Raw genomic sequence first — 25809 nt, 5'->3', positions numbered from 1 at the left:
AATGGAAAAATCGTAGTTAAACCTCGACTTTAATATTACTCGAAAATATTCTCCTCATATTTATTTGTAACAATTCTTGCAAATTAGCATAAAATTTACAAATGTGTGAAATAACTTTTAATCTGCATAAAGGAACGTATTTGTTTGTAGCATCGGGAGTTAAATTGAGATTGAGCAATTCGAATCTCTGTGAATGCCGCACAACTATTTCACGCATACGGTTCGTTTTCGTTGCACGCAATACGTCGCATTTAGGGTTCGGTGAGGGTCTATCGCTGTCCCTTCGCCTCTACACATTCTTAGGGGGTCCTTTGTTACTTGCCGCCTGGTGAGATCCGGTCGCATCCTACGAATGGATCGGAAAGCCTCAATTTTCAAGAGTCACGATATAAAGAAAAACTACGTATTTATATAAGAACTGGTTTTCTTCAAAAGCAAATAACCGTAAAAATTCTTTTTTTTTCTATAATTTTTGTAATAACTGATGAAATAACAGGTAAAAGATTAAATCGAGAATTTCAAATATTTATACATGTATCATATAAAATTATTCTATCGTAGCAATTTTATGACCAGATCACAGGAAAAAGCATTATTGTGAAAAATGGATATTGATAAAGAACCTGTCAGATATATGTTGCCTATCCTTCTCTCTCTCTCTCTCTCTCTCTCTTTATTTTTATCAATGGTCAGTACGACTCATTATATTCGTTGACACTGCTGTTTATTAAGCAAACGGAAAATAATAGTAATCAACATAACTGTGCTATGTTATAATATTGATTTATATTAAAATATAGTTCTCATTAAACGTATGTTAATTTGAAAATAATTTGGAAAAATTGAAACAAAAAAATAATAAAAAATTAAAAGTAATTAATAATTCCAATAAAAAGTTTATGGAAAAATAATCGCGATGTGTGTTAGAGAAAATGTTATTTAAATGGAGAATATAGCATTATGGAAAATAATCATTTTATTTCAAAAATTTTTACATGCGCTCAAAGTAGAAAAAACGTTATCACCACATAGTGGTTCTGCTGGCAACGAAGAAACCTAACTTCTAATATGATAGATTTTCTTATGCCCTTAGTTAATATAGTATACTATAGTTTTCAAATTTTCGTAGGCTCTTTTATTTTCTTTCCTGCGTTTGGCACATCCTTATTATCAGCTTTTTTCCTAATATCTTCAGTCTTAGATACGAATTCGAAGATATCATCCGCTAGGAGCCCCGGTTCTTCGAAAGCTGCGAAATGACCTCCGCGCGGTAAATGATTAAATTGTATTAAATTGGTGAATTTATCACGAACGAGACTCTCCGATTGGTACGCTAGTTCATGAGGAAATGCCGCACATGCTGTTGGTACGTGAACTGGCAGTCTAAAAATTAGATCGTATATTATTGGAGATATAGATAAAATCATTGTTTTTCTTTTTTTTTTCAATAAACTTTCAAAAAGAAAAAAATTCAATTTTAAAGAGAAGCAAGTTTGCAGAAAACAAAAAGAGAGAAAAACACACTCACTCATCTATGTTGCTTGATCTATGTCTGGCGCTAAATTGCTCAGCATAAATTCGGACGCTCGTGGTCAAGGAATTGGTAATCCAATAAAGCATGACATTGTCTAAAAGCTCGTCTAAAGTGAATTTCTCGAGTAGACCGCCGTCAGGACGAGATTTGTATTCGTTATTCGTCCATGTACTAAACTTTTCCAAGATATATCCTGCCAGTCCTACTGGCGAGGCTGCCACGGCAGTGCCTTTAAAAATAATTTTTTATTATTTTAACTCTTCAACAAGTTGTACTTGTTTGCATTTTTTTTGAATATTTAATAATATAATATTAATATATCATATTTATTAAATTAATATTAATATATCATATTTATTAATATATCATCTAAACATCTAAACGAAGAAAAGAAAAGTGATAGTCATTGCGATTTTACTTTAATGAAAATGCAATTGTCAATTTCATTTAATATAAAAGAATTAATACTTTATAAATACAAACACTTCTCTCTCTAAATTAAATTTTCGTTAAAAAAATTTTTTTCCTTATAAACAAGTACCTATAGTATCCGGTTTGGTAGCTTGTATGTGCAAATATCCCGTTTCTTCAATTAATCGACTCAGGTGATCACTCAAAGGATACATTCTAGAATAATATTGATTTTCTACCACCAATTGAGGAATAAGAGCGCCGAATAACCACCGGAGCATATTAGATTTGCTTTGACTTGAACACATGTTCATATGAGCACCAAGAATGCTGAAAAAAAAAAACGATTGTTATTTTTATATTTTATACCGTTTTTATTACGTTAAATCTTGTCGACTTATTAATATCATCATACATAATACGTACTTGTCCGGGAACAGACTTCCTAAATTCGAAGTAATAATAGAGCCCCAGTCTCCGCCTTGTGCGTAAAACTTGTTAAAGCCGAGACGCAACATGAGATTTTTGAATATAACAGATATCTGAAAGTAATAAATTATTAATGTTTGCATATAGACGATCGCGCCACACAAGGATAAATATTTATAAACGTTGATTAATTCAGTTTATTCTTTTTATGACAATGTCTTGAATAGTATGGTAAATACATTATAACGGTTAGCAAGACCATTGCGCGTTCTTTAAATAGAGTTTACCTGTGGTGGGCCCAATCCGGGTCGTACAGCCGGTTGCGAAAATCCATATCCCGGAAGCGAAGGTGCAATCACTTCAAACACAAAATCTGTGTCGGGACGTGGTGTCGTTAATAAGGGAATAATTTTTTGAAATTCCACCACGGATCCTGGCCAACCATGAATAATCAATAACGGAAGAACCTTTATGTTTTTCCGATCCGATGGAATATGTGGTTTCACGTGATAAAAATGTATGTCCAGACCTAAATGTCAAAAAATCTCAATTTACTTTTATAATTTTTATATCATGTTTAGAGTTAAGTTCTTTAAAAATTAGCTCTATACATATATAATTAAATCAATTTATTTCACAAAAAAAAAAGAAATAATATTATACAGCTAATTAACACATAATATAACAGATGATTAGTAACTAATATTCAAGTTAATTATCGAACTTTTATTGGTATAAATAAATCTACATTTAACGTGATTGTTCCTTTATGGATTAATGATTAATTAATCACCAGACCCGTTTGCATTTTTGTATTTTCGCAATAAAGACAGGGTCAATTTTGGCATAATAATAATTAAAAAAAAAAAACATGCATCAATTCTTTTTATCAAAAAGCTTTTACCGATTCGTCTTAATTGAATAATGAAAAACATTCTAACGGAACTGTACGGTTAAATTGTGGATGATTATTTATAGGTCAACATTTATCATCTTGCGCTAATAGTAAACGGAAGAAACAATAATTGCCGAGAAAAGAAGAAAGAAATAAATATATAACGAGAGCGACGCGATAACTTGTATCTGGAGCAAATCTTCCATCCAAAATATTCACGAACGTTGTTTCGAAAAATATAATGCTGAACAATGACAAAAGAATTTATTACCTTGTATATTGGTTATGTATTGAGGATATTTGTTGAGAAGCGCCTGCCGTTCAGTCCAATTGTACTTTGTACGCCAATGTTCAAGAATATTATCCAGATATGTTGTGCTGATACCATAAGTCCACGCAACATCTTCCAACGGTTCCGCCAGTTTTCTTTTTTTTACGAGTCGTTCGTTTAGATCATCAATTACCTTATTCAAGAAATTATATTTTACACAAGAACATGTTTTTTTTTCTGTTTAAAAAAAATTTTTTTTCGCGTTTTTTTAAATTGCGATATTTTTTTCTTTAGGCCACAATTTACTAAGAATTCGAGTTTATATGGTAGCTTTTGTATAAATATTTATATTTTTTATAACATTCTAAATTATTTAATAATATAAGCAACAAGCCTTAAAAGACTCGTGATATATTTATATGAAAGTGATGATTTCAGCTGAATTATTTTTGTCTTGCTATCTAAATGATTAAAAATATTCGTGATAACTTAGGAGCCATATTTTATTATGCTAAGCTTGTTGATTGAATTGAAGGTATCTTTATTCAAAAAAACTGGTCGCCACTGTCATTAATGATATACGATAATTATAAAATATTGATAATGATAGCATGTTGATAACTGCAAAGCAACAAATAATTTGGCAAATATGCATCGGAAATAGTTTCAAGTAAAAAATTAATATTTATTCAAAGCAAATACGCGTTTTTTATGCATATGCAATGATATATTTTACATAATAGATTAATGAATACGATATAGAATACAATCTTGAAAACGTATTATTTATCTTAATAAGTACATTTGTCAAAACAAGATACTTATTATTTTGCATGACTTACCGATTTTGGTGTATTAATAATGAAAGATCGTATTTCTTTCGAGGCTACCTTATTTTTTTCCGGTCCCCAAAATGTTTCAGGTAAATCTGGTAAATCTATAGGATTGTTACTGTAACGGAATTATACTTTAAATCTTTTTGATCGATAATAAATTACATTATACTTATAATTTCCACGAAAATATTGAAATGCAATTTATAAAGTTATTAATAAAAAAGTTCTGTAAAGATCTCTGATAAAATATTTTGGATGAATTTATTCAATGCTTAGGCACTCACCGGAACAAAAGTACTAAGCCTATGGCAAGAACCAAGATCACCGTCGTGGTCTTCCACATAATGCACGTCCGTCTTGTCTTACACGGAACGTATAACTGCGTACGATTGATTATAAGTAACAGCCCAGTCATCGTAGTCATTTTAGTAGTAGGGGAAAGTGGCTGTCTATGTATGTTGCATGTGTGTATATACGCGTATATGCATGTATGTGCAGCCATAATATCTTGAGATATTTTGTATCACTGCTATTAAGTTGCAATTTCAAGGCCTCAACTACGCATACACACATATATCTTTATTATCTTTTGTTATATCAAACTATATATATAACTTTTTCCAATAATCATTTATAATTCAAGGAAACTCTTTATCAATGTTCCTTATTATTATTTTAAAGAAAACATACAACTTTAATGAATATATTTTTGCATTCTTGCTTTTATATGCTTCTCGTTCTTCTCTTCTTTTTATTATTTATTCGATTATAATTTACTATATTCTTGTAGCGTTGGATATTTCATTTAAATATTTGACATTGTTTTTGTGCGATCAAGTTTTATTAATATCTAATTTTTTGATAATTAATGTATCATATGATGTTAATCAAGTTGGAATAACATATTTCAATTTCTCATGCTTACAAATATAGAAAATGATCTTACAAATATAAAAATGAGATGTACTCTGAGAAATAAAAAATGTATTTATTCTATGTATAATCTTTTAGCTTTTCCATTAAAAAAAAAAAACATTTATTAAAATCTTTTACGTTTTTTTCATAATTTTGTGATATTTATTTAAATAAATAATATAATAATAATAATGTTTAAATGTATGATAAGGAATTACCTCTTGGGGAAAAATAATTTTCTTTAGTGTAATGTTTAAAGTTGGATGTTCATCTTTTCGAAAATTTAATTTGAGATGAAAAGTATTTGAAAAGCGAGTTAAAGAACTCAGTGGATGAAGCATGCTAAATAATAATAAATAACAGATTGCTTTATATATGTATATCCTACCGTTCAAATATTTTCAATGGACATTGAAAATTTTCAGACATCGATCAGGGTAACAGCTAAAGATATAAAGAATGTTTACGTAACGAAATTTGATAATAAAGCTTCAAAAACAAAAATTAAATTTACTCGACATGGAAAGATTACATTTTTGCCGTCAAAGCTATCGATAAAAAATGTAATTATCACTCTGTAATATATGCAATACACTCAAAGCACATGACATATATACAAAATATTTTCCAATTAAAAAAATTCTCTCCATATATAAGGTATATTAAAAGTTTTTAATGTTATATTATTAAAAAATTAAGAGATATATATATATATATATATATATATATACGGAAAAATGGGATATGGCGAACAACCGTAGGATTCAATTAAAACAATAACAAATACATATATTTCTCGAAATGTGATACAATAGGTTGTGTTGGTGGTCATATCTAATTCTTCTCATGTTTTTTTTTTCCATATTTTGTTTAAGTGGATCGGACGATTATTTATATCGAAGACGCGGCAGTGTCCTCTATCTCATTTTCTTATCATTCTATTTGGAGCAAAGCCGGCGGCCGCGTCTGTCGCGCTTGCTATATAACTCTCTACTATTTTATTTATTATTACTATCGTCGGATTGCAGTGTATGTCAATCATGCTAATGCGCTTTTTATAGGCCAGTAACTTGTGCCGAGATCCACATCATACCGCACATTCAGCATCATTAATGGCACCGGGACGGCGTGATTGGAAAATGAGTTAATAATAAGTTTCATTTATACATCAACGATATAATAGATTTTTGATTTTATTACAAATCTTGTCTCCTACCCGTGATAAAATAAATTATTTTAAATATTTTAAAACCATGTTATATGTATAAACGTTGTACGTACGAAAAAAAATTGTTTTTTTCTTTTGCAAAATTTTGTATTGCCTTTAATGATGACGAGCGTGCGTGAAAAGCAGAACACATATCGCATGAACTTGATATTGGCTCGCGTTAATCTTCAAGTAGATATCGCAAATAATGAAAAACTTCCCTGCATTCTACGTTATATTCTTTATAAGAATGATGTGAGAAATTTCGTATGCAATCAAACGCGAAATTTCAATCTCGCTATTACGCTTTCACGCCGGAATATCGTACTATTTTCTTCTCTTCAACTCATTGCGTCGGAATGAAAAGCCATGCAATGATTATTTTATCAGATAACGCTAATTTACGATATAACATTTCTGGAAAGTAAAATTTTGTGCCGCTACCGAAATTATAATACGATCCTAGATCGGTGAAGACATTCGCTAAATCTGCCGACGCAAAATATCGATTCAATAATTCATCGCTTGTCGAATTCATCTGTCATATGCGCAGTAATTCGCTGTCAAAATGTGCAAGGCAATCGTGGAGAATTGTGATCAAACGATTTCGCGCGCGACTTTCGGCAAATCATTTTAATGACGATAAATCATCAATCAACAATGAGATCAATGCGTTCGCGCAATGAACGTACAATGATCTATTACATATACATATATATATCTACAAAATATAAATTCTACACTCCGATAAAATTACGTATACAATTTTATACGTATATAACGAATGTATATAATAAAAATATGCATGATAAATGAATATCAATAATACGCTCTAAAATACGAGGATAACGAGAATATAAAATCTGTTTTTGCGCGCGAAATCGTCCTGCAATATCTAAAACGGGTTTGCCGTCGATCAAACGCGAACTTAAATTGAAATCTCATAACACGATCTGTTTTACCCCTCCTGGCCGATAAAAGGATATATGTACAAAACGTTCGCGTTTCGCGTTTGTGCATCGTACGGTCGAGAGGAAAACAAGGCCATTACGTATCGCCGGTATGCCCAAACGTCAAACGAAACTGAAAGTGTCATCTCGCCGTTTGTATAATTTTCCAAATTAATTCTAGCGATTGGATTACAAATTCCGCACGTTATTTTAGGTGTCCCGGATCCACGCTGCTGGAAATGTTCGAAATGCGCGGTACATACGATTCGATTTTATTATCGTTAAATTTTGCAACGAGCAGAACTAGCTCAGATATTGTTCTCGAACTCGCGTTCATCTGTACAATATAGATTCTCGTTATATAGTTATTTCATAAAGAAAAAGCGCATGTCTCGGTTTCGCTTTTGCTCTCTCGATCACCGAGCTCTCACGGTGATGAAAAAATAAACATCTAAAAACTTAAAAAGAGAAGAGGGGCGGGAAGGAAAAAAGGGGCCAGTGCACACGCGAGCCTGTGCAACTAGCGTATTGTTTAAGCACGATGGTTCGTATTCTCGTGTAACATTTTTTTTTTCTTTTTACTTACGACGCCTACGATTAACATCGACGATGCACGCACTCATCTATGTTAGAGGCTACGCGATTCGATCATCGGACACGGTACAGTTTCATTCCATTCGTCTCCAGCCCCGCGTTGATAAATCCCGCCTAAAAGACACAAGCGCGTAACCGTCGCTCTTGTCAGGATGACTCGATGCATCTTAAAATATATTTTACAAAAGAGGGCATCCTGTACAAAATTTGTTCGCTACGCGGCAGAAGGACATCTCGGGATATCTCTCGGTTCATTGTTCGTATCCCGAGCCGCCGATATTACGGGCAATATTACGAAAGAAGAAAAGAATGGAGTCGCGTCGCGACGCCTTTCGCGCACTCCTCGCGTGGCCGGATTGATTCGCTATACATTAAAATAGAGATAGATAGATAGATAGATAGTGATATTGAATGAGAGAGAGAGAGAGAGAGAGAGAGAGAGAGAAAGAGAGGAAAGAGAAGCGTTGGAAAAAAACAAAACACGTATATATCATCTATCTTACGATTAAAACAACTAGAATCACTTGTACCATCACCACGTGGGATACGCTACAGTAATTAACGCATTCTCGAAGAACCAGGATAATTAACCCGTGCGCAGAAAAGCGTCGTGTTCTTCGCCCGCTCCATGTCGATTTAATCGAACAACGATGTAGCTCCTTTATTTGTGGCAGTGCTCAACGTCGACGAGATTCGCCCTTTCTTCGCCGAATTAGAGGTCGAATCTTGTGCCTTATGGACAGCTGATTCTCGCTACAATCTAATTCCCTCCAAATTACGGCACGGTGTAAATTTAGAAGACTGAGATGTCACGAAATCGGCGTATCTCGTCGAGCGCTGCATGCGCGAATTTATGTACGTATGACATTATGATCTCCTTTCTCAGATTCTCGTGTATGTATGTGTGTGTGTGTATATATATATAATCTTTTCTTTTTATATATATATATATATATATATATATATATATATATATATTCATATATAACGCGCGCACGCAAATGTATGTATGTGTGTTTGTATGTATATGTATGTGTATATGTGTGTATAATCTAACTATACATATAACTATTTACAAGAGAAGGAGTTTTTTTTTCTCTAGAGCGGGACAAGGAGCGAGGACTCGATAAAAATTTTATTCGCGATAGTAAAAAAAGAGAAAGAGAGAGAGAAAGATAGAGAATAGAGGTCTTCGAAGATATTTCTCCGCAAGTTGTCGGCTCTGTAGGACGGCGGCAGTCGGATCCGAGAGTTGGTAATGTTCGTCAATGTGCTTTGCATCCTCTTGGCTTCTCCGCAAAGACGCGAAGACTGTTATGTGCTGCGAGTAAAGGGGCTGCAGCTGGCGTTATGCACCCTCGTATTCTTCTTTCTCCCTTTCTTCCCTGTTTCTCTCTCTCTCTCTCTCTCTCTCTCTTTATGTGTCTCTCTTCTTCTTCGTATATCGCTCGGGCTATGCATGATAGAGGACGGGATGTTAGACGTCCGTGTACTTGCTCAGTTTGTCGCGCAGCAACATGTTCTCGTTTTTTAACCGGTCCAACTCCTGTCGCAGACCCATGTTCTGCAAATGAAGCGAGAAATGAAGATTCGATTAAATCTTTTTTTCGTATAACGTGCACGAGAACGATGCATTTTAATCCTTCACAGATACTCGCGGAAGAAAAAAGAACTGTGGATAACATTGATAAGAGCAGTTTATTATTTGGTGATGTAATTTTATTTTTTTTTTTTTTCCACTTCAATGTAAAGAGCGTAGTCAAGAGAAATACTGTATCGGTTTCGAATTTCCGTGAGAAAACTCACCTCTTTCTCGAGGAAGCCGGCCCTGAGTGCTATCTGGTTCTCCTTCATGCGACGCGCGTCTCGCGATCGTTTCGCTGCCATGTTATTCTTCCTACGACGCGCCCAGTATTTGTCATCCTTCAAGTCATCCGGAACGAACTGCGGCCGCAAACGGAAGCGAGAGAGAAATAGAACATAAGAACGTTAGAACGTTCGTATCCAATTATGTCGCGAGAAGCGTTGCGAATTCTAATTTATCGCGATATTCAATAAATTTGACATTTCGATGATACGAGCAACGAAATAAATAGCGCGGATAAAAGCTCACCTGTTTTCGCGATTTCTTGATCATAGGTTGGGGTTTGAGCTCCTCGTCGGAGAAGGCCCGGGTACGTGGATCGAAGTCTCGCCCCGATGAGGCCATCGAGAGCGCTACAAGAGACAAGCCATATTGTATTCGTGACGAGTCCTCGGAATCTAGCGCGCGGAAGAGGAACAATCGACAATATCGACGTTAGTCTATGTTTGCTTGCATGTACTCGACAAGCACGACGTTATCGCGATACAGATTCTGAGATAGCGCATATTTCTTTCCTTTTTTTTTCTCTCTTTCTTTTTAAGAATTACGTTTACAACACAGTGCCGTTTTGTTATACCTCTCTTGTATCATTCTATTTATACATATATGTAGCTTCGTTACTTTCGATAAAATTGTACGTTCTATCGCATCCTTCACTTATTGTTCCTGCAAATTTATCTTACTTTTCTTAATTTTACATTATATTGTCAAGTGTATTCACTCTTCTCAAATTTTCTGCACAGAATATACAGCAAATAAATTAATAATACGTAACGAAAAATATTACACTAATGCATACATGCTTGCATAGTAAAAAAATTAATACATAACAAAAATAATAATACGTAACAAAGAAATATTACATTAATGCATACATGCTTGTAGATATTAAAAAAATTATTGTAGAGATTAAAAAAAATTTTCTTCCTTCATTATATATATTTATATACATACATATGAAATCGCGTGAAACACTTCTCAGGATCTCGATATCGCGAGCGACGGCTACGACGAGAGATAAAAGTGAGAGAGCGAGAAAATTTTTTACTCACTGGAATCCGCGGGGGAGGGTGGATTCAGGGTGTCTGGCGAGCAGCATTCGCTGGGCGATGGTGATCTTTCGCGTTTAGTGACTGGTTCCAAATGCAGGCCCGCTGGTCCCTGATGTCCGGCGGCCTCGATATTGTTGATTTTATGTAGCTGGCTACCCTGCATGGCACCCTGTCCACCACCAGCCACGCCATCGACGGGGATGCCGTTTTCGGAAAGAAACTCGTCGAGATCGACGTACTATTAACAAGGATTCGAGATTGTTATTTTCGAAATGGTTTCTCGGAATTTTAAGGCAGGGCCTACATCTTACATTCCTAGACAAATTTGTGAATAGATTTTAAATCAGCAATGAATCCAACGTGAGGTTGGTCTTTTATATTAACTTTAAGAATTGATAATTTTGTCTATTAAAATGCACAATCGGATAATACTTTGCTCAGAATATAGGTACTTTAAAGATAGGCTTGTAAAAATCTATCGTAAAATTAATATTAATGGGAAAATTGTCTACACTCGTTATTACTTTTTAAAAGAACACATGAAAAACTTGTGAGCGTGATGAAAAAACTTGCAATACTTTTTTGCGAAAAATATCATCGCATTCCATCTCATTTTATTTCTGTACGTTCGTGATTTTGCTGTGTTTCTTTATCGAAATTTCAGCGGCATGTCGCGACGAAAGGAATGCAAGCGGTGAAAGTTGGCGAAAGGTTTATAAAGAATTGCATGCTTTTTCAAAAATTGCGTTATTCATATTTTATAGTCAAATGATTTAATCGTTGAATTATGAAATACACACATATTTTCATATAAGTCAAAGCCACATAAATTAAGACGATGAATTGTTTATGTAATGTTATATCTAATTGAGATTATAAAAAATATTATTCTTTGTGGGATAGATAAATAAATTTATTATTTGAGAGTTATGAAGAAAATCATAATTTTTTGACAAATTATTTAGATAATTTTGCTAAAAATAATAACGGGGAAAATAGTAAAGAATAGCCGAAACTTCTCTTCTCGACTTCGCCGAAGCATAACGGAGAAAGCGGCCGCTATCGTCACGATTGCATAGCGGCTTAATATTCGGCTTCCCAGTTTCTCGATCCAGGAAAGCGAATTATAACGGAGTAAGTGTTACAACGGGGCGATGCAATGATCCGCTACATTGGTTTCTACATTCTATTACGTAGCGTATATACACATACAGTAATTTCCGGGATACATGAGCTTGACAAAGTACATTTCCGATCGTTGAGAGCAAATCTTACGCGCACGTAATTTGAAATAATTTTTTTAACGAATACAAAATAAAAAAATACCGCTTATCCTATTATACGGTGAACATAAATTTGAAGAAAACATGGATATTATTAATGAATAGTTAATGGATCAAATCAAGAGATAACAATCAGTTTTGTTTTGAATTTTCGGAATTTTGGGATTAGATTCAGCCAAATTGAAGGCTTACCGTATCGCACATTTGTACATACATGATTTAATACCTTCAGGTCGGCATCGTAGGGCAAACTTTTGTCCCATAGAGTAGGCCCGAGGAAGGCGGCCTGCGCTTCCACGTTGCCCCAAAGTTCGCCATCTGCATCCTTCTTTTCCTCTGGTCCATCTTTACCCTGTTTCCCTGAAAATTTAATTTAATTCTATTCTAACGATATCCATAATTTTATTTATATATTTATAGACATCTAATAATATCTCATCGTAAATAATAAATTCGGACAATATTAATGAAGAACGTGTGCAACATAAAAAATATCAAAACTTGAAAGATTGTCAAATAGATTTTTATTATATGCATAATTAATAAAATCTCATTTTTCTTTTTGCTGCGCAAATTTGACGTTTTTTTTTTTTTTTTAATAGAATGGAAGAATTTTACAACTTTTAAATTAACTTTCTATTTTTACGAATAAGATCGGCATTGTGTAAAATCTATTTGTACCGTTAAAGAATCTTTTTTAACGATACGTACTGACACGCGGCATACTAAGAATGCTATTGACAATCTATACACTATATACTATACACTACTCTCTTGCTTTACAATGCATTCTTTCCCAAAACTCTTCCGGTATACGGTATAATATATTTTCTACACGAAATTGGGCACTTGTTCTACAATGTATAATGACAATTTGTAATTTTACACATTTTGTGGTTTTCTATGTCATTAATATTCCTTTGCAAAGAAGAGTTCTTTGATTTTATTTTATTTTATTTTTTTTTTTAATTTATGCTAAATATTATCGAAAATTATGCATAAGAATACATACATATATTTGTTTTTGTATATACATATGTATATATTTATTTAAAAGAATCTAATATTATTGAGAATCTAATAATTTAGAAAATTTAATAATTTTTACAAATATAATTTTATTGTATTATATTTTACGAATGTATTTATCCGATTTCCATATGACGTTTAATATTATTTAATCGACATTGTCCTTATATCAATATTTCTATCACATTTCTTACATCAAATTCTGTTGTCGAAAAAACGAGGAAGAAGAGTAAAGATAGTCGGCAACCTTGAAGATGCTCATCCAAAAATAACTAACCAGAACCATCATCTTCCATCCTATCTTTTTTCGTTTTTCTCTCTATATGTGTTTCCGTTTTTTTTTTTTTTTTTTTATCATTATAAATTATTAGCTACATTCAATTATTAACAGATGCATCGAAAAATGAAATGCACCGCGTAAACGTACTTTTTATATATTTCTCGATTGACTTTGTATAAATAAGACTTGACAGAAAATCCTTCGATCGTTTAGATTCATGCTTCTACTTTGAGAGTCGTCGGGTCTGGGAAGTGTTCAGGTCGGCTGTCAAGGCTATGAGAACATGCTTTGTCACGTTATGATGTGTGTTAATTACTACGACATCGAATGGAAATAACAAAGATGACGTTATGATGACGATAATCATAATGATGATGACGACGAGTTGATAATAATTATATATGACAACGATCTCTATAATAATAATAGTGATGGTATCAGATAGCAAATATCTAGGCAGTGATAAATGAAAAGCAATGAAATTTATAGACTTTAGGTCCGAACTGTCAAACGATCTCGTCGGATAGGTCCGGTTCGAAAAAACTTTTCAAAACTATATATCTTTTTTCTTTTCTTTTTTAAGCTATACATCGCTAAAATATCCTCGTACCGGATTGCGAAGCAACTCTATTCGACGACATGCTAATTTTCGCCACCTCGCTACCTTTTCGCTTTGGTTCACGGAACCAATCGGCTTTGCCGTCCACTCTCGCGCGTACGCTTCGCCGAGGTTTGCGGTTTCTGGCATGCCAATGCGCTCTATTCAACTATTGTTGCAGTCGTGACTGTAAATTCAAGGCTACACTCACAATACCGCGCGTCCTGTCGCGACAAGTGTGCAAATGTACACTTGCGCAACATTCGCAACGGATTAGGATACGCGAGATGAAACTTTTCTTTTAAAGAATTAACAAGAGAGAGATTGACAAGCCGTAGTTTATCGAGATATCTCGTCGATTTTAACGCATTCTCGTGATATTCGGTCGATTATCGAAAATAATCGGTGCCGATTAGGAGAACAAGGGGAGCGAGATCGCGATCGGATCACGCCTGCTGCCGCTCTAGATGCCTCCGGCCGAGATTTCTGTGCAGCGTGTACGCTGGCTAAACAACTAAACAACGGCAGTTCGTAATTTGGTTCAAGGCTGACTCGTCGGCCGACCGACTAGCTCCGCGGAATTAATCTCGTGTTGCGGGCAGCAACATGAGAGAATGTGGGAGGAGGGGAGAAGGGGGAGGGGGAGGGCAACGTGTCTCGTTCGATGGCGCGTCGGGCGCACGATGTAATCGAGGGCGGGGGATCGGGGGGATATCTTCCTGATTTTATCCATTCATTCCTCGAGAACTGCATTTCTGTACCATTACCCTCTCTCTCTCTCTCTCTCTCTCTTTCTTTTTTTCTATCTGATGCTCGCGTCTCCATTTGTCTCTCGTTTGTTTATAATGTCGGCCCTTGACAATAAGCAACTATTATTACTATACACGCGGTAACGGAAACATGCAATTTCTATGCTGCACGACTCGGCGTGTATGTATACCCTAGAATCACTATTTTTAAAAAACTGTATATGCTTTATTTATTTTTCGTAAGTGATTTATTTTTGTAACGCTCGTGCCCATTTGCAAATTATATTTAACTTAATACATATTCAATGAGACTTACTTAATCACACACATTCTATCATCGTGAAAAAAAATTTAATTTCTTCCTTCGTTTACTTCATTTTATTTTAATTCTAGACTTGATTGGATTTAAAAATTTTTCTAATTAATATTATATCTCAATTATAGCTGTTTCGGAGAGAGAAAGAAAGAGGAAGAGAAATTGCATTTATTTATATAAGATTTAATAATAATTTGCGTACTAGTTATTTCCTTGCTCAATATCAATGTTTACAGATAAAGAAAAAGAATATTATAAATAAATACATTATTTATAATTCTTGGTGGTTTTAATCGTATGAGAGGTAAAGAAATTAATTATTATGTTATAAATTAAGAAAAACATAATTTTAACATATATCCCCATATTTGTAAGTTAAATTTACCTATACGTCAATAAATTTACCTATACGTTTGTTATGTAATCGTGTAAAAGAAATAATTGCAAATGTAAATGATATTACAATAATATGCCTATCAAGCATCAAAATACATAAGGGACTTGTAAAAGTTTCATTGACACATTACTAAAGTTTATTTGCGCAAACGTACAGGATGGACTAGCTTAACGCGGCCAAGACAGTTGCATTTTGTTAATTGCACCAATAGATAAAAGTCGCGAAGATAACAAAGTTAATTACAGTATAACGGGCATAAACGCGCGCATATCGCACATGTTCCACTTGTCTAGGGCGGAAATATTATTTATACTAAACTACACATTGCGTGACAGCAAAATATTTATTGTTTATTCCAGTTGACGAATTTCTAACATTCATTTGTCAATATCTTAATAAATTTATTTTATCAAGTAGAAACCGACGAGTCTTGAGTGAGATGATGCGTAAGAACGGTGGATTCTCTGGAGGTGTGAGGTGCTATTACACAAACGGTGGCATTGAAAAAGAAATTTATCACGTCTCTCCTCGCGGCGATCTCTCGGTAATTCGCGGGAATGATAGATCGGCTAATAAATCGTTGAGACTTAAACGTCGCTAAAATGTCGAAAACAATAAACCCGTTGCAATATGAGCTGAAAACCGCTTCGTTATTTAGATAGTTGCCTTGGCAATTCGCTCTTAAGATTATGCTTACGATGAAGGTGACAAAACCGCATCACCTCGCTACGGTCTACCGCACATCTGTATCTGTCGTCGCGAGTTTATATTGATTTTCGCGAGCGTTACATCATTGCTCGCGACTCAAAATTTCAGTTTCGCTCCTCGACTTTCTCGAGTTTTGCAATAGCTTTTTGAAAGATTTTGTCCGTCGCGCAGCAAAATTCATGAAATATTTACGAATACGCTCGAGGATGTTTTAGTCGTGCTCGGAAATCCTTCTTGCTCTTATTCTTCCTTTTCCAAAGTCGCCGTCCAATATCGTTACTCGTTTATGTAATCGATGACACGCGAACATCCAGGCAGGTGAACACGCGAGGGTGTCTCGTGAATCTCATTTTTCTGGCCCAACTCCCGTCTTCTTTTCTCGAGAAACTCTCGACATAATGACTGTAACTCACCAACTCCTAAATGTATTTCTCTCAGAGTGCCAATTCATTTTACCAGCGTCGTAAACGATGGCCGTGTTCCTCGAACGTTTTAGAAAATCGAGATAGAGATCGATCCGTTTCCGCTTTGATCTATCGGTTTAGACGCGACGTTATAAAACTTTCAGCTCGGGCTCGTTAGTTTGAAATGAAGCTGGAAACGTCGATTGTACCGCAAAGAGCAATGGTTCGCCGCTTACAATAGACACGCGGCGCGCCGTCGATAAACCTTTCTCAATCAATCGAGTCTACGAGTCACAATAGCTCGTGGGATAGGCTGCCCCTGTCCGAAATAACCATCGACCAAGGCCGCAGGAAACCTTCTCCAAACAAATGCGATTGTTTAACCGTCGACTCCGCTGCGACTCCATCGTTGCCATCTATTTCCGCGGTTGAGATCGCGAGATAATCGTTTGTAACATAATAAACATCTCACCAGTTAAACTAATCAGATTCAGATTTCACAAGTTCGAACTCCGTTAACCGGATTGTGAGATAATTTTTTAGAATATATATTAATTTTTTTATAATACGATTATTTTCTATGCGATAAAAGAAAAGATAAAAGAAAAAATATAGAAAAATTATTAATCTTAAATCTTGAAAGAAAATATCATCTGCAAAAATATCAAAAAAAAAAAAAAAATAAATAAATAAATAAATAAAAAATTAAAAGAAAAATAATAAAATAGAAAAAGTTCTAAGAAGAACTCGAGAGAAATTCAAGCTAGATTTCTAAAATTATAATTTGCTCCATTTAATTTAATTATACTCTTTACCGATCTTCCGTGAAGGAAAATATCAAGGAGATAAATAAGCTTGGTGGACGAGCAGCGGAATGTCAAGTTCTGAGACAGCACTTTCTTGCGGTCGACTGTACTCGGAAAGGAAAATCAAAAGGCAATGCGACGCGGAATACACGATAAACGAGAGGAACTTGACTTACGATCTGTAAATCTCATGCCGCGCTGTCAGTACTTTGATGATTTGTGTGTGTGCGGTAAGCCGCTATCATCCCTTTTGACGTACGGCTCGTACAACCGGCATTAACTTAGATTCTATTAGGACGCCGCCTTGGTACACCCTGCCCGCAATTGTGAGGTACACCCGGTATATCGTATGGTCAAACTGCACGAATGAAAATTCATGTTCGAGCAGCTCGTTATTGCATAACTCGCCGCTTCGCTCTTCCGTCAACGTCTTCCCTCCTTCGTGCATCAACGAAGAGAGAATACGCGAGTTTTATTAAATTTATAGATAATTTTTTCCTCTCAAGGTAATTAATCGTGGCGTTAAAGTATTCGCGCAATGAGTTTCGTCGGAATGCCGGAAGCGAGGCAATCGTTTCTTTTCCTCCCTTCCTTCTAAAAACACTTTCTCCTTTCGAGCACGCTCTAATTAGCTTCGGTCTTCACTAATTATAAACGCGCGCTGGCGCATATGATGATTACACATAAAGAGAAAGAGAAAGAAATTACGACGACAAAGACGTCACACCATGTTTTTGCAACACTATGAATAATTGTATCGTAATATAATTATTGTTTTCATTCTCCGAAATTGTGTGCTATATATAAACCTGTAATCATATTGCATTGTTGTTATGGTGTCTATATAGATGTTTCCCACCACGGGTTTCCTATGTAGCGACGTCAACAAAGGGCATTTCCTCGTTTTGCGCGAATCTACGCTCGTATATACATAAAATGCGTTCTAGGCGACCGAAAGACGTTTCCTAGAAAGTTAACCTATCGCCTTGCTGCGCCGGCTTTGCACAATGGCGCATATGTTTATCGGCCTTATCTCTAAGTCGAGAAGCGCCTTGTGAAAATGCAAGCGAGAATTACAATCTGGGAGTGTCGTATATTTTCTTAGATTTCCACCATACGCGCATGTGTGCGTGCGTGCGTGTGTGTGTGTGTGTGTACGAGTCGTTATCTCTAGTTTCGACGCGACCTCATTATTCCTATCGCTATTTTTTTAGACGGGACTAAAGTCTAGTGGCTCATAATTTTCTCTCACAATTTTCACTGAATATCGAAGAACAATTTCGAATAATGTTATCCCTTGAATTTGATTCTCTTTATACTCGATTCGGATTACAAGAAATTAATTTATCGATTAATTTTGACTTTCATATATAAATGTACGGAAAATAAAATAAAAAATAAATGAAAAAATAAATGTAATTAAATATTTTATGTATATATATATGCTATAATATTAAATATTATATAATTAAGTATAATAATATTATGATATATGTATTAAAAAAAGGTCATGAAAAGTGCAACAGGCGATGTTCTGTGAAACTATTAGGGGGGTATTAAAGAATCCTTTGAATTCACGTGCAAAAATCTGAAAGGTCGCGCACGTGCATATAGTGGTGTGAACGTGCATGAAGCGGTCAAATGACTAAACCAATTATAGCGATCAATAACGTGTCAGATCACCGTCGCCTTCAGCGTTGAAAAGCGATGTATTTCATTAATGGAACGCAAGCGATAAAATAATGATGGTGTTTGCCGATGAAAACAATACGTACGAAATTATCAAGCTAATTATCAAATAATTGCAAATGCGAATGTTGCCTTTTTCATCTCTCTTTCACGATTCTTTCACGATTCTAATTCATAAGAAAGATAGTAGGAATGTCAAATATGATAGAAATTTAAAATATAACAATATATTTCTTTGAGTATTTTTTTTTTTTTTTAATGTAAAACTTTTCTAAATATATATAATATATATAATAGAGAGAGAGTCTGTATAAATTTCCTCATGCGTAAATGTTAATTTTTGCAAACTATGTCTATTTCGAGTTCTATAAGAGAGAGAGAAAGAGAGTGAAAAGCATAAAAAATATTTTGTATTCCTACTTTCTCCTTCTTTCAACCGATCCGTCATCGGTATTTCGAAATCCTGGCACGTTCTACGGCGATTTAGCTCTGTCATACATACATGATCGAAGGCGAGAGAGGAAACAAGAATCGCGGATGTGCAACGAGTATTACGATTGCATGTAACGAACTAGCACGCAGTGAGCCACGAAGTCGTCCTTGGCCGCTCCTTCGAGTGCGGCTAAGACCTCTTAGAAATGCTCGTTTCCTATCGCTTGTCATACAAATAAAGCTCGCGCAACGAGAAACTAGGCAGAAGCGAGATTCTTGGAGTTTTTAAATCAACCAGCTTTTACATTAATCCAACTTAATAAATATTCTCAACACCTTCACTGTGCGCGCATACGCGACATTCGAGCTATCCGGTTTCGCGAAAATTTGCGAGAAAATTATAATACATTTAAATGTCGTAATTTTATTATTATCATAATTATTACGGGGCTCCGTAGAATTCACATACAAACTGTAATAACCGGCTGTTTCAATGACTTAACGTACGTATATAATGTGCGTAATTAACAAGTTGAAAATCTCGATTTCTTCGAGGAATGTCAGAGGCCAACGTTTGTGCGAACTAACGTTCGTAAATAAACATCAGTAAGAGTAGAAGAGTTTTATGAGCGTGAAAATAGCCTCGTGTGCGTTTAACGAATACAACTGTGTGAACTGTGTATGCGGATTTAAAGCCGCATCCGTGTAAATTCCTTCGAACGTATAAACGTGCGTACGCACGTGCGAGTATAATTTAAAGGATTCGCGTCGTGGAATTAAACGGTGTTGAGTCGATCGTAAAATACGCTTCGCGTCGCTTTATTGTATCGATATTACTACAATCATGCAAAAAATAAATTTTCTATTCCGGCTTTAGAAAATCTTTTGCTGAAATCAATATATTTCATTTACGTATCTTTAAAACAACGCGCTCATCTTTGTTAAATTATCATGTTTTTCCAAAAATTTCTCCTTTTTCTCACACGAGAAATATCGAGAATATATGTAAAATTTTTTTTTTTTCTTTCATTACAAATATAAACATTCGCCGCTCATTAAAGTGGTTAAAGGAAAAATGTAAACAAACAAGAGTGGGGGTATTAAAGGGTATTAAATACGTGAGAGGCATAATATTTAATAGTGTTCGTGAATCGTCGTTCGTTGATGGAGGATCGAGTAAGAATCGGTCGCCTCTTAACCTGGTTGGTTAGTCGTGTCTCGAGAGACAAGCGCTCGCTTCATAAAGAGTGAAACTAGACTCGCTAGTTATCCGCGTAACACGAAAGAGAGTGAAAGAGGTTTTCGCTTTCGTTGGAGCGGCCTCCTGTTCCCGCTTCCTCGAGTACGTAGAACGCAGCGATAGTTTCTTTCGTGCGTTTCCTCTTTACCCGGTGACCCACTCTGCGATAGATGACAACGCGAACACTTGCACGTATATGTTTGCCAGGTGAAACATTAACATTTATTCATTATACACTGTGACTCGTGTTGGAAATATTTATGTTAAAACATACATTCGTTAAAAACGAAATTGAGGGAAATTTCTCGTTAACAGAAATATACTAATTACTCTTAAGCGATTAAAACTGAATGGCTTCTTGCGAATCGGAACTTGCGCAAATATATAACAGAAGCTTATTCATCGGGAGAATAAAGATCGCGATCTCGTGACCGCTCATACATCGCGTTCGTTTACAAGCGAGTTTTCTAGTTTTACCTGTGTGACTCTGTTAGGTGAAACAGTGAATGATATCACATACTAATCTAAATCACAATAAGTCATCCACGCATCGTGAGAGCAGACGTTCGTAATGACCTGTACCGGAAATGGTGAACCGTCCGGATTACGAATGCGATTCGCTCTTTTGTAAATGCGCAAGTTCTTGATTAACCGTTGCTTAATACAAGTCGCTCTACATTTCAACCTCTGTCATTATCGCGACGATCTATGAAGATAAATATCAGGGGATGTACATATATATCCTTGCAAGAGGAAAATTTTTCCCAGGAAAATATTTCGAATTTTCGGCTGTTCCGGTACGACAAAAAAAAAAAAAAAGTCAAACGATAATAGAAATATTGGTGTTTTAAATGAATCATAATGGATTATTTTTTAAGATCGGTTCTGATCGCCTAGTCGTAGATTGATGGAAAGATCAGTCACGCGGGAGGAAACGCCTAGAATCGGTTAAGATCGCGGAAGTGCCGCGCAAACTGTTTGCGTTTTCTCCCCTCCCAGACTAGCTTTCACCCTTTCCTTCACGCTCACGGCGATATTTCCTGTCTGCGTTATAATGTTGCTATATCGCGATAACAACCTGTAGCTTCCCAATCTTTGGAAAGGCGACCGTATGCTCGAAGAATAAACACATCGAATTAGCATCGAAACGATTTTGCGGAAGGCAGATGTTAGCGGAATATATTATGCAATATAAATGCCAAAAATAATGATATATATATTATAACAAAGAAATAATAACGTAAGCAGAGAGAGAGAGAGAGAGAGGAGAGCTTAATAGCATAAATTAAAATATATTGTTTGTTTATTAAATATTTTAGAAAGCTTTTTCCTTACGAAACGGTTGTTCAAAAGAAAATCTTTTTGTCTGCAAAACGATCGACGCTTCGCGACTCGACTTTTTATTATTATTTTTTTTTTTTTTATTTATACTTTTACTTGTCGTTATAACTCTTTTCCTCGCCTTTTCTTTTTCCTCGTATACAGGTGTATTAAATAGTACCTTGATTAGAAAGTACGTGGGCGTATTTATGATGATTGCCGGTTCGATAATCTCGCCATAGAAAGTTTTCCGCCTGTGCTGGCCGCGCCGAACGCTAGCATTTAAAAAGGTTCTGGACGAGATTTATAACTATACTCTAACTAGTAAATATACATTATGCGTGCAATAAACGTACGCGAGAATTTCTTCCGCATGAAGTGTACGCCCTGATATATTCATATACCCTTATAAATTCCTTAGCAGGGAATATACTTGTCAAAGATTCCCTTGAGAAATGAGCAAATATACACGTCGCGCGACTCAGCCAAGAAAATAATAAATAATTAAAGCGAGAAATTAAAGGGGAATCTTCCTCGTGACGCGGGCATACGAGAATCTGTAAATACACGTAGAAAAAAAATTTCGATAATTTATAGGAAACTGCGAGAACAGATCGAATCCGTATTCGACTGTATCTCTCTTACAATCTCAGTAACAACTGGTTTCGAAAGGCGCGCGTGTCCTTCAAGGACGCGGAATCGCGCATCGTCCTTGGCCATGGTACATGGCCGTCATAAGTCCGTTCGCAGCTCGTGTATATGTGTATGCTGATCCTTTTAGGTAATTCTTAACCGTTACGTTCCACGTAATCGACGTAATACGAACGTTCGATCGCGCGTCTCTCAGTCTGCTCGTTCACAATTCGCGTCGATTCGCAAACTCGCAATTCTTCCGATTATATATTTTATATTTTAAAATAGTTGACTTGCTTAGAATCCGCAAATCAGCTGAGCTCTACTAGCGGAAAGAATTGACATCAATTCTAAAATAACAATTTTTAATTATAAATGAGACAGTTATTTGCTCTCGCGTGCGTCAATCGCCGGAATCTGAGGAATGTCGCTTTCTAGGAAAAGGTGTCTCTCAATCAATCTGTCAAGTGTATCGAGAACACGACCATCGGTGGTACAGCAATCTGATGCTGGACATCGTTGGCATGGATATCTCGTCGGTGCTTGAACGAAAGTGAAAGGCCACATTTTTTTTTTTTCTCTTTTTTTTACATCAATACGTAGTGTTACAGCTTTCAAACCCGAGCTCTGCGAGCGTTGTTTTTTAAATGACACGTCCCGAACGGTGTTTCTTACTTTCAGCCTTTAACCCAACGTATCGGTATGCGTACGCGACACGCAGATTTCCTTCGCCTCTCTTTAGCTCTTATCATTTTTATTACTGTCCGTGCATTTGTTATACACAGAAGAACGAACATTGAATTGATTTCTGCGCAAGAACAATATTTGTAATCGCTTCGATACAAATTTACATCTTTGATTATTAATAATAGAGCATGAGAAAACACGCAAGTGTATAATTAACGTTGATAATGATAGAGCAGTGTAATCGATAAGTTAACTACGAATATATCTTCCAAGCTTTGCTTTACAAATATATTGCGGGATTCGCACACATACATTGGGCAGGATATCCATATTTTATTATAATCATAGGAATCTCGATGTGCGTGTTCGATTAAAAGTAATATATTCTCTTTCTTTGATGCAAGCAAGCGCAACATCATTATTTCGTTTCCTGGTGACTGGTTGGAGGAGGCAGATATATACGTATGTAGCCTTGACAGTGTAACGATGAGCGGCGCATTCTTTCTTTCTCGCTTCTTTTTTTTCTCCGCGTATATAGCAAGCAGGTTGTGCATCTCGATTATCGATGTGTTACGCCTCGATCGGCCGCTGTGTACACACGACACGATTAGGTAATTGTTGGATAACGAGAGAAGCGCGCGCGCGCGCGCGGGCGAAAGTTACGCGGAAACTGACCTGTGGCAATGCGCTTGACCGCATTTCGCTAAATATAGGATCTTCCGATTATCGTCCGATATTCGCACCCGGTATTTGTCGACAGAGCGAAAAAAGAAAGATTGATGTGGCATATCAATTACTCGTGCGGCAATACTACTCGTGATGCAATCGGTACATTACGATACAAGATTGTTGCGATGTATAAACTTAAAGATTTTGTTCTGTCGATAATTTTCTATTAGCAAATGAAATAAAAAATATTAAAATATATATTATTATTGAGCAAAACATGATTAATTAAAAACTAGTGTGCTGACGCTGTGCAATATTAAAGAAGTATACTTGTTTGAACTCTTGAAAAATGAATATATTTTTCAAACTTTTTGCAGCGCAACGACTTCATGAAAACTTTTTATTTTTTATGATATTAATACAATATTATTAAGTACTTAAATATAAATTTTCAGCTTAAAAAAAATTTAGAAAATTTTAAATGTTATGCGAATATTTGCAGATTTATATTTTTATGCACGATGTATTATAAAATATTGTAAAAAAAAAAGTTTATCAAGTCGTCACGCTGCAAAAAATCTAGAAAATATACTCATTTTTCAAAGATTCAAACCGGTATGCCTCCTTAAAAGAAAATTGAATTTTTCGTTCGGAAAACGTCGCTCGTAAAAAATTTTATCTTCGCCTGCGATAAAATTTGAAGGATACATATCGATTTCGCGTTAACGATGCAGATTAGAAGCGCGCGCATTGCATGCTCGTCGAGCCAATTAAATTATACGTATCGATCCGGGGGAGAAAGTCCGCGAGAGAGGACGTGGTTTTTTTTTTTTTTTTCAACGGAAGGAATTCACGAGTTGCAGAGTACAGAGTCCACGAAGCGACGCCACTTCATTCGCATGTACATTCGCGTAGATACACACAACACACGGCGCGTTATAGTCTTCTTTTGCGCTTGCGCGCGCGTTCAGGAAGCCGCGGCTATAATTTTACAGATCATTTCCCTCCGCGAGTATACACGCAATTCTCCTGAAAATTACAAGGCTACGATGACGGAGAGGATAGCAATGCGCCGCATATATATAATACACACTGGCCTTTTTCTCGAACACGTGCGGGCACACGCGTCCCCACACGCGCGGCTTCCGGTACACACGACTCCTATATGAACGATGCACGCGGAAGCCATTGACTGGTGAGGGTTGCTTCGCGCGATTACTGTTATTAATCGAGACGCTAAAGCACGTGGAAGCCGTGACATAAGTGTCGCATTTGACAATTGCGCTTTTCCTTCAAAGGAAAATCAAGGAATTTACGCGCACCCGATTGAATATTTAATCGCGAATCGTATTGTTTATTTGGCAAGCGATCCTATTCGCTTTTGCGGAATTTAAACACGTGAATGCAAACTCTGATTTGAAGAGAACTATTGAGAGTTGATACTTCTAACAGTAAAAGAAATTTTAATATTAATTAAATAATTATAATATTTAATAAAGTAATTATAATAATAATAATAAGTTAATAATCATTTTAATTACATTTTTATATATGTATATTTAAATTATTAAACTTAATAATGCAATAAACAAAAATAATTCAATCAACAAA

The 25809-nt window shown here is 35.5% G+C and overlaps 2 protein-coding genes across 5 annotated transcripts in view; both read right to left on the bottom strand.

Moving 5' to 3' along the window:
- Nucleotides 1-958: 958 nt before the first annotated feature.
- LOC126854238 (juvenile hormone epoxide hydrolase 1-like) lies at nucleotides 959-4760 on the bottom strand. Its single transcript, XM_050600769.1, has 8 exons — nucleotides 4661-4760; nucleotides 4383-4491; nucleotides 3541-3733; nucleotides 2662-2903; nucleotides 2372-2487; nucleotides 2076-2275; nucleotides 1529-1763; nucleotides 959-1383 (listed from the first exon to the last, which is right to left on the bottom strand). The coding sequence occupies exons 1-8, from the start codon at nucleotides 4717-4719 to the stop codon at nucleotides 1116-1118; spliced, it is 1422 nt and encodes a 473-aa protein (XP_050456726.1). The 5' UTR covers nucleotides 4720-4760; the 3' UTR covers nucleotides 959-1115.
- A 1299-nt stretch (nucleotides 4761-6059) lies between these two features.
- The window catches only part of LOC126854250 (thyrotroph embryonic factor), a 32088-nt gene continuing 12338 nt past the window's right edge, over nucleotides 6060-25809 (bottom strand). Inside the window, exons 2-6 of one of the 4 annotated variants that reach the window (XM_050600799.1) lie at nucleotides 12456-12601; nucleotides 10959-11196; nucleotides 10156-10304; nucleotides 9849-9986; nucleotides 6060-9606 (exon numbers count right to left, since the gene is read on the bottom strand). In XM_050600799.1, coding sequence (XP_050456756.1) covers nucleotides 9520-9606; nucleotides 9849-9986; nucleotides 10156-10304; nucleotides 10959-11196; nucleotides 12456-12601 — 758 coding nt within the window. In that variant the 3' untranslated portion in view covers nucleotides 6060-9519. The remainder of the gene's footprint in view (nucleotides 9607-9848; nucleotides 9987-10155; nucleotides 10305-10958; nucleotides 11197-12455; nucleotides 12602-25809) is intronic. The other 3 variants (XM_050600801.1, XM_050600800.1, XM_050600802.1) reach the window with 3 other exon arrangements.

The sequence above is a fragment of the Cataglyphis hispanica genome, chromosome 13 (genome assembly GCF_021464435.1).
Source record: "Cataglyphis hispanica isolate Lineage 1 chromosome 13, ULB_Chis1_1.0, whole genome shotgun sequence".
Taxonomy (NCBI): domain Eukaryota; kingdom Metazoa; phylum Arthropoda; class Insecta; order Hymenoptera; family Formicidae; genus Cataglyphis; species Cataglyphis hispanica.
Note: the sequence above shows the minus strand (reverse complement) of the source record. Positions and strands in the feature narration are given on the sequence as shown.